The sequence below is a fragment of the Bombus huntii genome, chromosome 2, assembly GCF_024542735.1.
Source record: "Bombus huntii isolate Logan2020A chromosome 2, iyBomHunt1.1, whole genome shotgun sequence".
NCBI lineage: Eukaryota > Metazoa > Arthropoda > Insecta > Hymenoptera > Apidae > Bombus > Bombus huntii.
Window position 1 is genome coordinate 19569756 of NC_066239.1, and position 15325 is coordinate 19585080.

The 15325-nt window shown below is 42.6% G+C and overlaps 1 protein-coding gene across 4 annotated transcripts in view; it reads left to right on the forward strand.

Annotated features, from left to right (window-relative positions):
* LOC126876531 (epidermal growth factor receptor) overlaps positions 1-15325 on the forward strand; it is a 172889-nt gene that overhangs the window by 151725 nt on the left and 5839 nt on the right. For all 4 annotated transcript variants that reach the window (XM_050639399.1, XM_050639389.1, XM_050639384.1 and 1 more), the window contains 5 exons: positions 11694-12029; positions 12288-12672; positions 13374-14050; positions 14342-14471; positions 14733-15031. In XM_050639399.1, coding sequence (XP_050495356.1) covers positions 11694-12029; positions 12288-12672; positions 13374-14050; positions 14342-14471; positions 14733-15031 — 1827 coding nt within the window. The remainder of the gene's footprint in view (positions 1-11693; positions 12030-12287; positions 12673-13373; positions 14051-14341; positions 14472-14732; positions 15032-15325) is intronic.

Here is a 15325-nt window from a genome sequence, read left to right on the forward strand (position 1 = left end):
CCATGGCGCCTGAAACGTATCCACATCGCGATCCTTGTGTCTCTTGGTTCTCGAAGTGGAATAAGAAAGGAGAAAAGCTGGAGGAAGATGTACGTCTCTTCAAGGGTGGTCGACGCCCGATACGCGATTCACACTGGATGGATCGATCGCGAGGTCTCGTGTTCTGGATCCACCACAGACCGATTCCCTTTGTAGGCGCCTCGGCTCGATGCGCCGCGTGTTAAATGTCAGACGTTCGCCTCGATCGGAGAACGCGGCGAACCGGATACCCCGCGATCGACCAAGAAGAAAAAGCGATGCTATAACGTAACGAGACCGAGATGCATCTAGAATTCGACAGGCTCGTGAAAAATGTTTTGCATTGTGTTTGATAAATGATGTTGGAAAAGTCATTCGTTTAATAGAAAAATATTTCAAGAACTTCAGGAGTTTATATGTAGAGAGAGAGAGAGAGAATATTAGAATAGTTTCAATTAAGGTATAAGAGAGTTTTAATGTAACTTATTGCCTTCTTACTCTTTCTTGTTTTTGGTGAAGTAAGTCTATTGCAGCTCTGTTCTCTAATCTTCATCTAACCACGCTATACCGAAATATAATTCCAAGCAACGGAGCCTACCGATATTTCGAAACGAATAAAGCCAAGGATTCGCGAGCATCATTCGTCACGGCAATTAAAATATCCCGACGAAAATCCTTATGCAAGGCGTTTTTCAAGAGGGACTGCCAAGCAAACGTGTCGAGTTTTCGTATCTGCGTGTTTATCTGCAGCTCGGGGATTCCATAGGTACGAGTTGGTCGGTTTACACCGATCTCGGTCCGCTCGTATATTAAAATCTCTTCCCTTGCGCCGCAGTTGGCGAAACCGCTCGAAAGGGAGAGAAGAGATTGTTATCCGAGGCGCGAGTTATACGTCGGCCATTACGAATCCGCGATTCAGACCGCCAACGAAATGATTTACGAGCTGTGGTATCGATAATTTAAGATTCCAGAATCCTCGGAGGGGTGAAAGTCACTTTCACTGGTTGATGCTTCGATCGACGTTTAACCTAATCGTGTTCCATTAGTGCTGGCCTTTAGCGATAATAAAAACAAGCAGAGAGAGTTCACAGTAACCATGCAACGTGGAAATTCCAAAGAAACATAAAATGTAGTTGGAAATAAGATTTATGTATACGTGACATTTTTTACGAGGAATGACGTGTTAAGTGCTGTAACAACGTTTCTTGCATTCGTATACTGTGAAATATTCTATAGTGAAAGGACACAATCTCATTATCGAATTCATTGATGCTCTTATTACGCTGCTAATGAGTAGCTGTGGGCAACTGGAATAATTTCACTGACAAATTAGTCGTTGAACATCGAATATAATTACACCGATCCTCTTATTATTAGTATACTCTACATTCTGCAAATTTCTAAGAATCTATTTTCCATTTTATAATTATAATATGTATAACGCTATCTCATTAGTTTCTTTCTATTTATAATCTACTATTACTACGATTTTCTTCTCTCGCTCATATCATAAATTATTTATTTATGTCATAAATAATCAACCTTCTGTGTTAATGTGCGTATAACATTAATTCTCGTGATATATTATACAAATGTGATTTATATAACGATTTGTTATTATACGAGATTACATAGAAGATCTTGCGATCGTATTTAAAGAAACAAAGTACAAAATGCATACTTGTTCCAACATAAAATGCAAAATATGACGTAAATCTATTTTTCTGTCATTTATATTCGTGGATCGTAAAAATTGTGGAACTTATCGCTTTACCTTTTCGACAATTCAAGGAAGGTCAAACGTAACGACCTTGACCATAGTATTTCAGTCGGTATGCTCATGCATGACCTTCGACCATGAAATCGAAATAGATATGCATCTACTTCCATTGTTAACACGGATCACCGTTTCAGCATGTTGACCACAAACTAGTTTCTCTTATCTGTTCTTTGTCTTTCAGACTCATGAGAATACACACTAGAAAAAGCCGATTATGTTATTTAAGTTTTATCTTCGTTTAAACTCTTATTCTTGAACCAAGGAATCGGAGAATCGAATCGTGAATTTTTCTTTCTACGAGCGTTCATAGTAAGTCAGCGTGCCACGTGGAAAACAAGCAACGAATAATAAAAACCTTTTGTCTGCCTGAGAATCCGATTGATTAAATACAGCGACTTATTTTAATGCGTGGAAACGGGAAAAAATACTACAGTTCTTCGCTTGAAACCGAAAATATACGTACAATTAACTTTGTTTCTGGACGTAGGAGAGAAGAAAATTACTTTTGTTCATCAATGTACAAATTGAGCTTAACTGAGCAGCATTTTATAAAATACGATATATTTTAAATATTTTCTAACAAGGTCTACGCAACATTATTTATTCCCAAGTTCTACATCATCTTCTTGATCTTCTTCTTACCGTTAGTCTTCCGACAATTTTCAATTTGAAGTTTCTTACACTGTAATACTAACGCTAGATTCAGTCACTTTGTTAGTAATGTACTGAAAAAGATGAAACTCTATGCTTAAGGGGCCAGGATAATTCGTGGACTATTCTCGCAATCAGCGAGTAGAAACTAGCAGTAGAATTGCGGAGAACGAAAGACAGCGACAGGAGAAATGATGTGTATGAGCAGCGGCTGGGAGTTAATACCCTCTCGGAGGGCAAACGCGAGTTCGCGTGCCCTCGACAAACGCGCGAGGTTCAGCCTGGCGGCTGCTGAGGTTGCCGAGGTGAGATGAGAACGAGAAGGATCGAGAAACAATCTTACCGCCTGAGGTAAGGGAGAGGAACGATGGAACGAGACAGGAACAACATTCAAGTCGCGGATCCGAGAGAGAAGATCGAACAAAGCGCATTCCACATGCAGTCGTTCGTTCCTCGTCCACTCTGTTACCCTCCGTACTTCATTTCGATTCGTCGTTACTTTCTCGCCTGTGCCCTGAGCGTATTATCCTACGCGGATGGAAAGAGAAAATGTGACTCTCGTCGAGCGATGTTGATTGCCGCGTTGTTTCCAGAGAATTTAAATCTCGCGCGCTTTACTACGTTTCAGTTGACACGCATGTTGATTTATCTGTGAAAATAAGAAGCGAGAATAAGGAGAAGATATTGCTTTCTGATGCAGCGCGTTATTAATTATATTTATCTTTGGTAAACTGGATATTATATTTTAGTGCATCGTGTCTTCTTTACAAAACCATCCAAAAAGATGTGTTTCCACTGTACATAATTAATAAATAATAATTTTTCTCGCAGGCTCTTCAAATATTTGGATCTAAAAGGATCGATCGATATTGCTCCTTTTTCAATTAAAATAAAGTTTATGAATAAGTATGAGAACCTAAAGGAAATAGTCATTTTGAGATCAAGAAAGTTTTATAGCAGTTAAAGCTCTATCTATTAGATTCGTTTTCTTCTCAGTTTCTGTGCTTATGAAAATATCTATGTAATAGCTGTTTTGTAAAAAATGGTTATATTCATTTGCGGGTAATTTTGTGGTGTTCAGTATTATCTGGATGAGCGTAGTGAACATATGAAATGTATAATTACGTCGAGTTACGATTGAAAAAATTGAACTGATAAAACTATCATAATCATTTTTCGTATATTCAAGGCGAGGTTCGTTACATTCAACTTTAATTTTCAAAACTGTAAATGTTACAAATAAAAGGTTCCAAAAGCAACACGACATTTTTACATCGTCAATGCAGCAAGGTCTGAAACAACAAAGACTAACGAGCGAAGTCTTGTGTAAAGATGAAATGAAAACCAATGAAATAACATGTTTTTTATATTCATGGATTAACATCTATTACAAATTGTAATTCGTCTTTTTTTAAATTCAATGGCTCGTCGAAGAACTACGTCCCAAGTAAACAAAGTCGAAAGAAGATTACCGATCCACGTCACAGAAATTTTTTTTCTCTATGATCTTACTTCCCTTCAACTCCGTTAATGTCATGTAAGTGGCTGAATGCCGACTGAGCTGATTGAAAGTCGATTTTAAGTAATAATGAGAAAATTATTCACGTAATTCATTATAGATCGAGCATTGTGTGTTAAGTGTCGCCTTCGTTAATGTTTCACTCGAAGCATATCATTTTATATGATTTACTGCTTGACTTCGTATTATTTTCAATTTATATCTATCACGTTCACAGCGAATTTGCAAAACAAAGGTTTTTCGAATGTATCGACTGGAAACGCTAATACCTCGCAATTTGTGCAAATTACGTAATGACTACGTGAGCACCTGTTGAATCTTTCCCGTTCCACATGAATCTCGGCAGAAATAGCATGATCAAGTGCGTCGTTAAAGATAAACACGAGATCATTCTTTTAACAATCTATGTACAGTGGACTCGGTGAAGTTGGAAATTACAAAGCACCGAAAACATAGAGAGAAATATCGACGAAAAAATGGGATTTGCAATTAAAATGTTACTCGCGACTAATTGGCGTGTATTGAAACTGGAATAATGTAAAGCGCAGAGCAGGATTGGTTGTCATGGAGTATTAGAATTACTGCAAACGAGATCCAGGCTCGCAAGACCGTGACGATCAAAAATCTATAATGATCCCCGACTAGAATCGATTGCATTGGATACAATCGAATTTCGAAAGAACACGAATTGAAATTACATTCTGAAATAAAATGTCAATGAAATGTTCATACATTTATTTATTATTTTTTGTATGGGCCTATCCCGCTAAGAGACTCGAACGCATAGCTCGCCCGCAGGGAGCGGAGAGAAGCTTAACCGCAGACTCGAAAGCAATAAACCATAAAGCTATTAATGTTACGCCCTGGGATGGTTATGCTACGGCTTATAACGTATACGAACCACTTATATATCCTCGAACTGGTACTCTATTTGCCGCTCGGCGTCGGCCTTCTTTTCGCTCTTCAATTCCGCGCCGCGCGAAGATCGATCCTCGTGCAAGGTCATGGCGGCCGTGACTCCACCTTGATCGAGAGTGACGAAGCGATTCGTCGTTCTTCTGGCTCGTGTTCATCGTAATTTTCCGTGTTACATTCGAGACTTTTTTTTTGTAACGTGTCTAAAATGAAAAAGAGCAGAGATCAGAAGGGAAAGAGTCTATCGATGCGAACTCTGGCGAAGATTCTGCGAAAACAGAAAAATATTCGCCGTTAACACGGCGAGAAGTGACGTGGTCAAATTTACAGGAGAGGTGCAGTCATGGAGCAGTACCATGCTTTTCTGCTTCGCGTTTGTCGTAATCTTCCGTGTTACGTTCACAATCTGGTCTCGTAGAATACCCAAGAAAAAGAGAAATAAAAGAAACCAGAACGAATAGGACCATCGATGAGATTTCTGGAGTAGTTCGCGCGAATACCGCGTGAAGATAGCGCGGAGATCACGAAGAATAAAAAAAAAAAAAAAGATATTCGATATATTCGATTTTGCAGAAAGATCGCGGAATGTCGCGAACCGGTTCTTACGGGATCGCTCGAGTTCCCTTATCGCGAAACGAACAATCGACGTGTTTGCCTTTCGTACACTGAGCGGGACGAAAGTTATTTGAATCGCGGTCGATTTGGCGCGCGAGGGGAGAAAATGGAGCGCAGTAGAAAATGCGGTTAGCACCGGCAGGCGAAGATCGGTCTCGGTATCCCAAGGTGGTATATTATTCCCGGAGTGTGGCGTGTTTGTTCGAGAAGTAATATTCAGAAGTGTGGCACGGTAATGGAGCTCCAGGCTGCATAAATATGTGTCAGACCGCGAAGTCCGAGCATTTCGTTCTCGTTTCATTCCCTTCTTTTTTCGCGACGAAACCATCGGCTTTTTGCCAGTGGATTCGAGCGTGTTCACGGTGAACGGGAGATTACACGCAAACCGGGAACTCGTATGGATGATTAATTGCTTTTCGCTTAAGCAAACCCGTTTTTGTCACTGGCAAAGATACCCTGGGAGCCAAACGATTCCTTTAATCTCGTTTTGCTTTTAATCTGAAAGGCGACGTTGTTGCAAATTTTAACCTTCCTTGGTTAACAGTGCGATAATTAACGTTGCGAACCACACATCGGGTTCGAGCGTAGCGTTGACGTATTTATTTTCTGGTCCGGTTACTCGGTTTTATTGAATCTCTCGCTTCGATGCTTCGTTTTAGCACGCTGTACGCAATAAATCTTTCATGTACATATGTTTCGATTACAGGTCGGATTCGCAATTTACACGAATATAACCTCCCTTAAACGCCGTTGGATGTAATTTATTTAACGTTAAATCGAGTTTTAAATTATCATCAAAATCTACATCGAGATCGATGGCTTCTTAGAAGACCTTATCGATCGCAAACCTTATACGAAAGTAGGTACCCTCTTAATTTTCATTTTGAAATAATAAATCATTCGAAAATGTGATACGAACTTTTACCATTCTCGCGTTCGAGATACATTACAAAAATCGCGCTGTATCGCAACCGAAGCCACCACCATACGTCTCATCCATAATTCCCATCACCCACACTTGATACAAAGACAATCCACAAAAAGATCACTTCAGATTCCTTCGTACAAATCAATCCAGCGTCGGAACAAAGAAACGCTGCCAACATACGCATTAATTCTCACAAAACAGAGAGTGGAATAGAGCGACAACGAAGCAGGATACTGTTTATCCAAACCCGTTGGTTCGATGTCAGGAGTCAACGCTCGTAACGCTTGCTCTTGCAGAGCGGAGGATGGCAAACTCGTGTTTACATGGTGACTTTTATTAGAGAATCAGTGTCTCGGTGTTCGGTGCGGTACGACGAGTTTCACCTTCGAGGTGGAGGAGCCCATTGTTCCTCGGCGTTCGGTCTCTCGCCCGGACGGGTGTTCCTAAATTATTGTTTCCCCTTCGAGCTTCCAGTCCGGTCGGCTGTCTCCCACCTACCCCTCCCATCCCTCACCATTCCACTCATTCTTTTTTCTGGCGTCCCTTCTCACCACCGATCTTTTTCTCCCTTGGTCCGCGTCGGAAGAAACCAGAGCTCTCCGATGGTTATTTCGCGCATTTACGATACCTGGTCTTTATTCCTTCGAAGGAGTAGGGTTTGCCGTAGGGTCGGCTCCGCACGAGAAGACCCCGAATCGGCGGGGAAGAATCGAGAAGAAGAGGCTGCACGGTGCGTATCGATGTTTACGAGGCGAAATAAACGGCGGCGACGGCGCCGCCATCGGCGTGCGGTTATTTCGTATTACTTTGGCCTTTAATGGCGTCCTAAAGTGGCGCATAAAAATCGGTGCTTGCCTTCTCCTAGAAGGTGGTCGCCGGGCACACGGCGAGCGCACAACTCCGGCGCCCACAGAAGAAGCCCTCGCCGCGGGATTTCGGTTTCGCGGCCGTCGTCGGCTCGTTCGCTCGTTTCCTTCGTGTTGTTTCCTTCTGGCTGTTCTTCCTCTCAGATACGAGCCGGTGACTCGAACTTTTTGTCGACAGCTTCACTCATTGGCGAGTCCACGTGGCGATGGCTTTCTTCGCCGGTGATCCTCGCGACTCCGACATCCTCCATGGTGATCCATCGATGATACATTATACATCGCGACGAGACACAGTGGCTCGTTTGCGTGATCCGAGCATCAAATAACCGGCCGAGGGAGGTGGTGAAATTTGTAAATAAGGAATCGAACGAAGACGAAACATAAGGGTTATTGCGTGCGGTATAGCGAATATACGATTACTAGACTGAGATTTTATGCGTTTATGGAAAATTAGCATTTAAAATTTAAGCCTGCACGTAGCAAAGTTAAAAGCTACCGCCATTAAATTCGCCAATTTTATTCCTATAAACATCAACTTAAAGACACGCGCGGCGTGTGAAAACCGACACCTTGACAAGTGTTCCTAGAACTCGGCAAAGGTAATTGGCGAACTACGGGAGAATTCGCGCCCCCTACCCCGTAATCGATACGTTGCCATTGTCTTTCAGAAGCGTGCAGGCATCGTAAATTTAGGAGAATTTTAATCCTGACCGAGGAGTTGGCCCGGTAATTTTCGTAACCCCGTTGTCGAAGATAATTGCCACGTTTCCGTAGCCCTACGGGGCTCGAAATTCGCCGGTGGACTTCGTGGCTGGACCCTGGGTCCGAGAACGAGAGAGAACGTGTTGGCTGGCCGACCTCGACCGACACTTCTTCACCGCTCCCAACTACTACTTTTCTCCCCCGACTAAACGGGTTCAGCCATTCGCTCGGTTATCTCATGCGTACCCCTTCTGTTTTCTTCTTTTTTATTTTATTCTTTTCTTCCTCTTTTCCTTCTTACTTTTTCTTTTCTTTCCTTTTTTTTTTTTTTCATTGCGACATAACTTTCTGTTTGACGCGACGCGGTTGCATCGGCTGTCTCGTAATTTTGTTACCTCGAAACCTCGTGAAAGCTCTCGCGCTCCTCCTGAAACCTCCGACTTCGCTTCCGATGCGTGGGCCAAAGTGCGAAGAGTTGCGTTGCATCGCAGGTTTTTTACGACAGCTTGTGGCTTTTCGGAGTTACTTTGATCCCACGGAGTGTAAACCATTGGGAAGACTTACTGTTGAAGCGTTTCTAAGCTTGTAACGCGTATGTTGGTAATATTCTACAATATGGTTTCTTTAGTTCCTTCTATCCATTTCTCTGAATTTTATCGAGAACGGAAACTGTTAACGCCTCATGATATATTACGATATGAAAATGTTCGTAAAAATATGAATTAAACGAGCGAACGTGCTCTTTCAGAAGCGGAAACTCGCACAAAAATACAATCGATGCGTCAATTTTCATTTTATATATCGATTATCTTCTCTCAAATCTGACACAAAATATTCCTGTATCGAAGAAGATTGGAACGCTTAAAGATCGAACAATTTACAAAGTTCTTGGAATTGGAGTTGATTCCACGATCAGAAGCGGAGAGCGTGAGCGCACGGCGCCGGTGAAAAGTTCCGAAGAAACGCGGGGAGAAGAAGAGGAACGAGATGGACACGTCCCCGGAGGGTTCGGAACCAGTGCTCCTTATATTCTTCCTCCCGTAAGAATTTCCATCGTACGACCGTCTTGCTCGTCACGGAGCAAAGTGGAACGGAGAGGCGCACACGTCGTGTAGAATATAAAAGGGAAACACACAGGTGGAAAGGAACGATTCTGTTGTAAAATAACAAACGAACAGGCGAACAGACGAGCCAGGGTGATGTACGAGAGTCCTGAACATGGCGTTGCCTGAAAAGGAAGCCGACGGCGCCTCCGGTTAGCGGAAGTCGTCTTCCAACTAGTTTTACACACAACTGATCGCGAGTCCTGTTCTACGCGGACGTAACCAATATCGCGACTAACAATCGAGCCAGTAGAATTATATGCGAACAAACGTCGATATTTACATCGGTATGCCGAACAAGAATTTTTCAGAATGCACCAAATACGTACATGATCAGCCAGTGGTGTAAGTCGACCCGCTTCTATTCTTCATAAAACGGTGTGTTACTTTCAGTACCACGAAAGAACTCAACGTACTGTTCAAGGTTAAGAAAAACATATTGCGACGCAGAATAAAACGATAACCTCGGTTGACTGCTGTTCAAGCACTGTCGTTAACTAATTTCTATCACAGTCGACAAACTTGCCTAACGAGCTGCAAACGTGGACGCGAAAAGGTCCCATCGACAAACGTCGACAAATTAAATAACCCTAATGAACTTCTTGCGCGAGCTAACGTTCTTCCCAACATCGCAATCAGGAGCTAGTCCTTGTGTCTCCTTCGCAAGAAATCCTCGCTGTTTCTTATCTTCCACAACGATTAGGACATTAATCTTCCAAGCGGTCGAAGCGCAGAAAACGCGTCCGAGGGGGCCGCGAAGCTTATTGGCCGACAAGAATCCCGCAGCGATGCAGATCCACGGTCGATCCGCATTCTCAAAGTTTGTGGCGCCGTGGGCTGGTACGCGCGTTCTGCATTCGTCTTGCACAAGCTACGTCGCAGCATCTGGTCAGTACGAAATACCAGGGTCCGGTTGTTCCGACGCTTCTTCCCTTCTTTTCTCCACCTTCGCCCCCCTATACGTCCTACTCTCCCGATGACGTGTTCGTCGCGTCTGGCCTTCTTTTACGCGCACTGGCCACCGAGATGCGCAAGAAGGATGTCGTTGCGCAATTATTTTCGCATGATTCCGATCGGTCGACCAGATTAAGACCGCTGATGGAACGCAGCGTCGCGTCCGTTTGCGATCCGCGTTACGCAGCAAAACCGAATTCCCCGAGTCGGGGCCGATACGTGCGACTATGCGCCGCGACGCGGGCGACGGTACGATTCCGGGGCCGAATCTCGCCGCCACACCGGGACAAAGACGTAAACAGATGAAGAAATCCGAAAGGGAAGACGGCGGATCGTGTTCGGACGTCTGTCGATCATTGGCGATCGTTTTTGTTCAGGGCGCGTCCACTCTTACCTCGATGCCGCTCCATGTTCCGGTTATTAACGAAGTTATGAATGATATTGAACAGAAATTGGCGGCGCGATCGGTCGCACGGATGATAATTGAGGTTATTAAGGTTTTTGGCGAACGAGTTTCAGAACTACTCGGCTCGAATTAAACACGATTGTATGGAGGTTGCTGAAGGAAGAATTTTGATTATTGAGTCCCTCGTCTTGAGGATACATAGCGACTCGGATTATTTCTCATAACTATAACAAGTAACTACTTTCAAGGATTCAAACAAATTTTTTTCTTCGATCGTATTCTCATTAACTACTTGTCTTTAAAGATGGTGTATGATATGCTTCGTAATGAGAACGGATTAATAATCATTAAGTTATCTTTCTATTTGCAATAACGATAGCAAAAATGTTTACTGAACTTTTTTTAACTGCAATGAAACAAAGTATAAGACACGTGTCGTCCGAATAATTATTATCGTATATGTACGTACAGTATCGATAGACAAAGCGTGGTCACAAGATCTTCGATGCAGGACTTTGATACGTACGGTAGTTGTCAGTTGTACAACAAAATCAGGCGCGTGTGCACGCGTGTTATGGAAGTGGTTCGCCCACTGCCACGGCTTGCTTTCAAAGCTTAGAAAGCTATCTATAGATCGGAGAAGCGCTTTCGACGATGTGGGTGGCAACCTTAGACCGTTCCACTCTATGATCTTATGAACGCAGAGAACCGTCAACGTACGGAAGTCGTGCGACCAGTCTATATCTTAGTCATTTACGAAATGTCACCGTAGCTGGATCAATAGTCCTACCGTACGATGTAAGCTTTATTGCACTTTACTACACGTGTTACTCAAACACTGACATTTGAGTATCTTGTTCAACCGCATATAAATTGTGGAACACGAAGACCGTTAACCTTTTAATTATATAGCTAAGAACGTTTCGCAATTGTGATTTTTAAACTGCGCGAGTATACGTGTATCGACCACTGCAGTATCTTAATATAAAAATATTTTTATATGGTATTTAATTTGATTCGATATCCTTTTTGTAACATAAACATTCAAATGATACCTAGAAGATCTCTACTGAAAAATAAGTGTCTGAATCGTTTTGGAGACTATTAAATTACTTACTTGTATTTCTATTGCACTTATCTTTTTTCTTTTTTTTTGATGAAATTTCTCATTCGATGGCATAAAATAATTTATTACGTATGTATTTATGTTAAAAGTTTTTCCTTTCATTGCTGCAGTTTGCATTGGAACCAATGGCCGCCTCTCCGTTCCATCCAACAAGCAACATCACTATCGGAATCTTCGAGACCGGTACACCAACTGTACTTACGTCGACGGCAACCTGGAGATCACATGGCTCCAGAACGAGACTTTCGACCTCAGCTTTCTCCAGTATATACGGGAGGTCACCGGTTACGTGCTCATCAGCCACGTGGACGTCAAAAAGGTCGTTCTGCCGCGATTGCAGATCATACGGGGCAGAACTCTCTTCAAGCTTACCATTCATGACACCGAGTTCGCCCTATTCGTCACGATGTGTCAGATGCAGAACTTGGAGATGCCGGCTCTCAGAGGTAAACGAATCTTTCGATTTTCTCTTTTAATAAACGAAAACGTAATATTCGAGTTTCGCTACGTCCTTCCATCTTCCTTCTTCCATCTTCCATCTCTGCCTTCTTTAGCCCTTACACTCTTAATTAATCATTTGCACTCGAGCTTTTTGCCGAAATATCGTCTGTGCCTGGGAGGAGCACTTCCAGTGTAAAGGGTTAACAAACCTGAAATCTCACCGATATGATACACCATAACTAAATCACACGTGTCGTTGCCAGATATCCTCAATGGCAGCGTGGGCATATACAACAACTACAACCTGTGCCACATCCAAAAGATCAACTGGGAAGAAATAATCACCGGTCCGAGTGCAACGTACTCCTACGTGTACAATTTCACGTCGCCAGAACGCGCCTGTCCGCCATGCGATAAGAGCTGCGAGCAAGGCTGTTGGGGCGAGGGGCCTGAGAACTGTCAGAAGTATTCCAAGACAAACTGTTCGCCTCAGTGTTGGCAGGGCAGGTGCTTCGGGCCCAATCCGCGGGAGTGTTGCCATCTTTTTTGCGCTGGTGGCTGCACAGGCCCGAAACAGAGCGACTGCATCGCCTGCAAGAACTTCTTCGACGACGGTGTATGCACCCAGGAATGTCCGCCCATGCAAAAGTAAGTAGATTGATCCCTATCTCTTTGATCCGTCGTGAACTATCTCGTTGTATTCTCCTCGCGAACCAGGACAAATTTGGATTGTGTTCGGATTTACATTTTGATTGACAAGTAAAATCGACAAATATCTAAATACGAAGTTTATTGTACTAATGGAATGTTTAGCATTTTTTAGAACATTGCGCGTTATTGTCAACCTTGCTGCGGTTTTTCGCGCGGATTCGTATGTCCTGAATCCTAAATGATCAAATTGAAATGATAACATCAGACACGATAGAAAAGTAAATGTTCTAATTCCGACATATATTGTTAAAATAATAGAATCCACTGTTCAAATCTTTTGCATATCGTAAAAAACAATATCTTTGCGTAAAGAATCTTCCCAACAATCCCCCCATAATGTCCTGTAACAATGATATGATATTTCGTGGCCTCTACATCCGAGCGAATAGTCGGAAACTATAAACGCAAGAATGGTCTATCAACCCGCGTTGATGTCCACGCGTTTCTTGGATTTACCACGCGTTTCGAACCCGGTAACGCGTTTTACAACAGTATCCTTATCATCGATAAATCTTTCCCGCTTGCCAATATCGATTTCCCGGTACGGTATCGTATAAGGAACACTCGCTAAAAAGTTGGAAACTCCCAAGTTTTATGACTTTGGCCGCACCGAGTAAGGATTACAACGATCGTTTCAGGTACAATCCTACGACGTACTCGTGGGAGGCTAATCCTGACGGGAAGTACGCGTATGGTGCAACCTGCGTGAGAAGGTGTCCAGAACACCTTCTGAAAGACAACGGAGCTTGCGTAAGATCTTGTCCGCCGAAGAAGAAGGCGTTGAACGGAGAATGCGTTCCCTGCGACGGACCTTGCCCAAAAACCTGCAAAGGCGTGGAGAAAGTACATTCCGGGAATATCGACAGTTTCAAGGACTGCACCATCATCGAAGGATCGATCACGATTCTGGACCAAAGCTTTCAAGGATTCCAACACGTGTATTCGAATTTCAGTTTCGGCAAGCGTTACGAAAAAATGCATCCGGACAAGTTGGAAGTGTTCAGCACGTTGAAGGAGATCACAGGGTTTTTAAATATCCAAGGGGACCACAAGGATTTCGAGAATTTATCGTACTTCCGGAATCTGGAGGTGATAGGTGGAAGAACCTTGACGGAATACTTTGCATCACTGTACGTGGTGAAAACGTCATTGGTCTCGTTCGGACTCAGCTCTCTCAAGAAGATCTATTCCGGATCGATAGCGATATTGGAAAACAAGAATCTGTGTTACGCGCAAAGTATCAATTGGACTAGAATCAAAAAATCATCGGAGCATGAGAGCCTGTTATCGAACAATCGGAACGAAAGCGAATGCAGTGAGTGTTACTTACTACTTATTACTTTCTAATCCATCAAATGAGTAGTAGAATATAGTTTATACTTGGGGCGTTTAAATTTCAAGAATTATCGTGTTGCGTAGTAATTTGCGTAATATTGGAAATATTTTATTTATATATTCATATACTTTCCATTACGTAAACCTTCGCACGACTTATTCTAGCAATGCCTACTCAGCTTCTGATAATTCCCAAGATGAAACAATACCGATATTATACGAATTTATAATATAAATATATATTATATACAAATACTTTGTACGATTACAGTAAAAGATGGACTAATATGCGACGAGCAATGTTCCGACGAAGGTTGTTGGGGGCCCGGTCCGGCACAGTGTTTATCCTGTAAGAACTTCATTCTAGGAAACGATTGCATTCAAGACTGCACCGCGCCAGGGTAAGATTAATCTCGAACATATTCAAAAATACTTTATAAATTCATATCAATTGTATCGTACTGTAAATAACACATTTCTGTATATCAAATTTGCCTACCTCAGATTGTGGATCGAAGGTAAACTGCAAATACCTGAGAAGGCTTTAACTTTCTGCTTCACGTGCGCACGCTTTCGCTCTCTTTCCATGTATATTACTTTGTTTTCCCTTATTTGGCTGCCCAAGGGACAAATAATTCAAAGAAATTCATACCATTATCTAGAATTTATCGAGCGGATGAGAAGACCTGCAAGGTGTGTCACGAGGAGTGCGATGGCTCTTGCACAGGACCGAATGCCGAGCACTGTAAGAAATGCAAACACGCCCGAGATGGACCGTACTGCGTGCCAGAGTGCCCATCCTCGAAGTATTATGACAACGGTCTGTGCAAAAGTTGTCACGAAAACTGTGTGGGTGGTTGCGACGGCCCTGAAAACAACATAGGCCCTAATGGATGCCACAGCTGCGATAAGGCGATCATAAACGGCAATTGTCTGCAGAAAAAGGAACCCTGTCCTGACGGTAGGTGATCTTCCATTTATTTCGTTTCCATAAGAGCGAACTGGAATCTCAGTTCACCAAATTCCTTGTACTTAAAATTGTAATTTCACCTTTAAGCGATTTAAATAAAAATTTTCGCGTAATCGACATTTCATTGACGGAACAAAAATTTTGTTCAAATAAATAAAATTCATACGAACTCAGTTCTAGCAGTAGCTTAAAAACGAATTTAATATTCTACGATTTTAATAAGTTCAATTTGTCGTTTCTAACTTTTTCATTCGCAGTTTTCTTGTAACTTTTTAAAATGCGTCT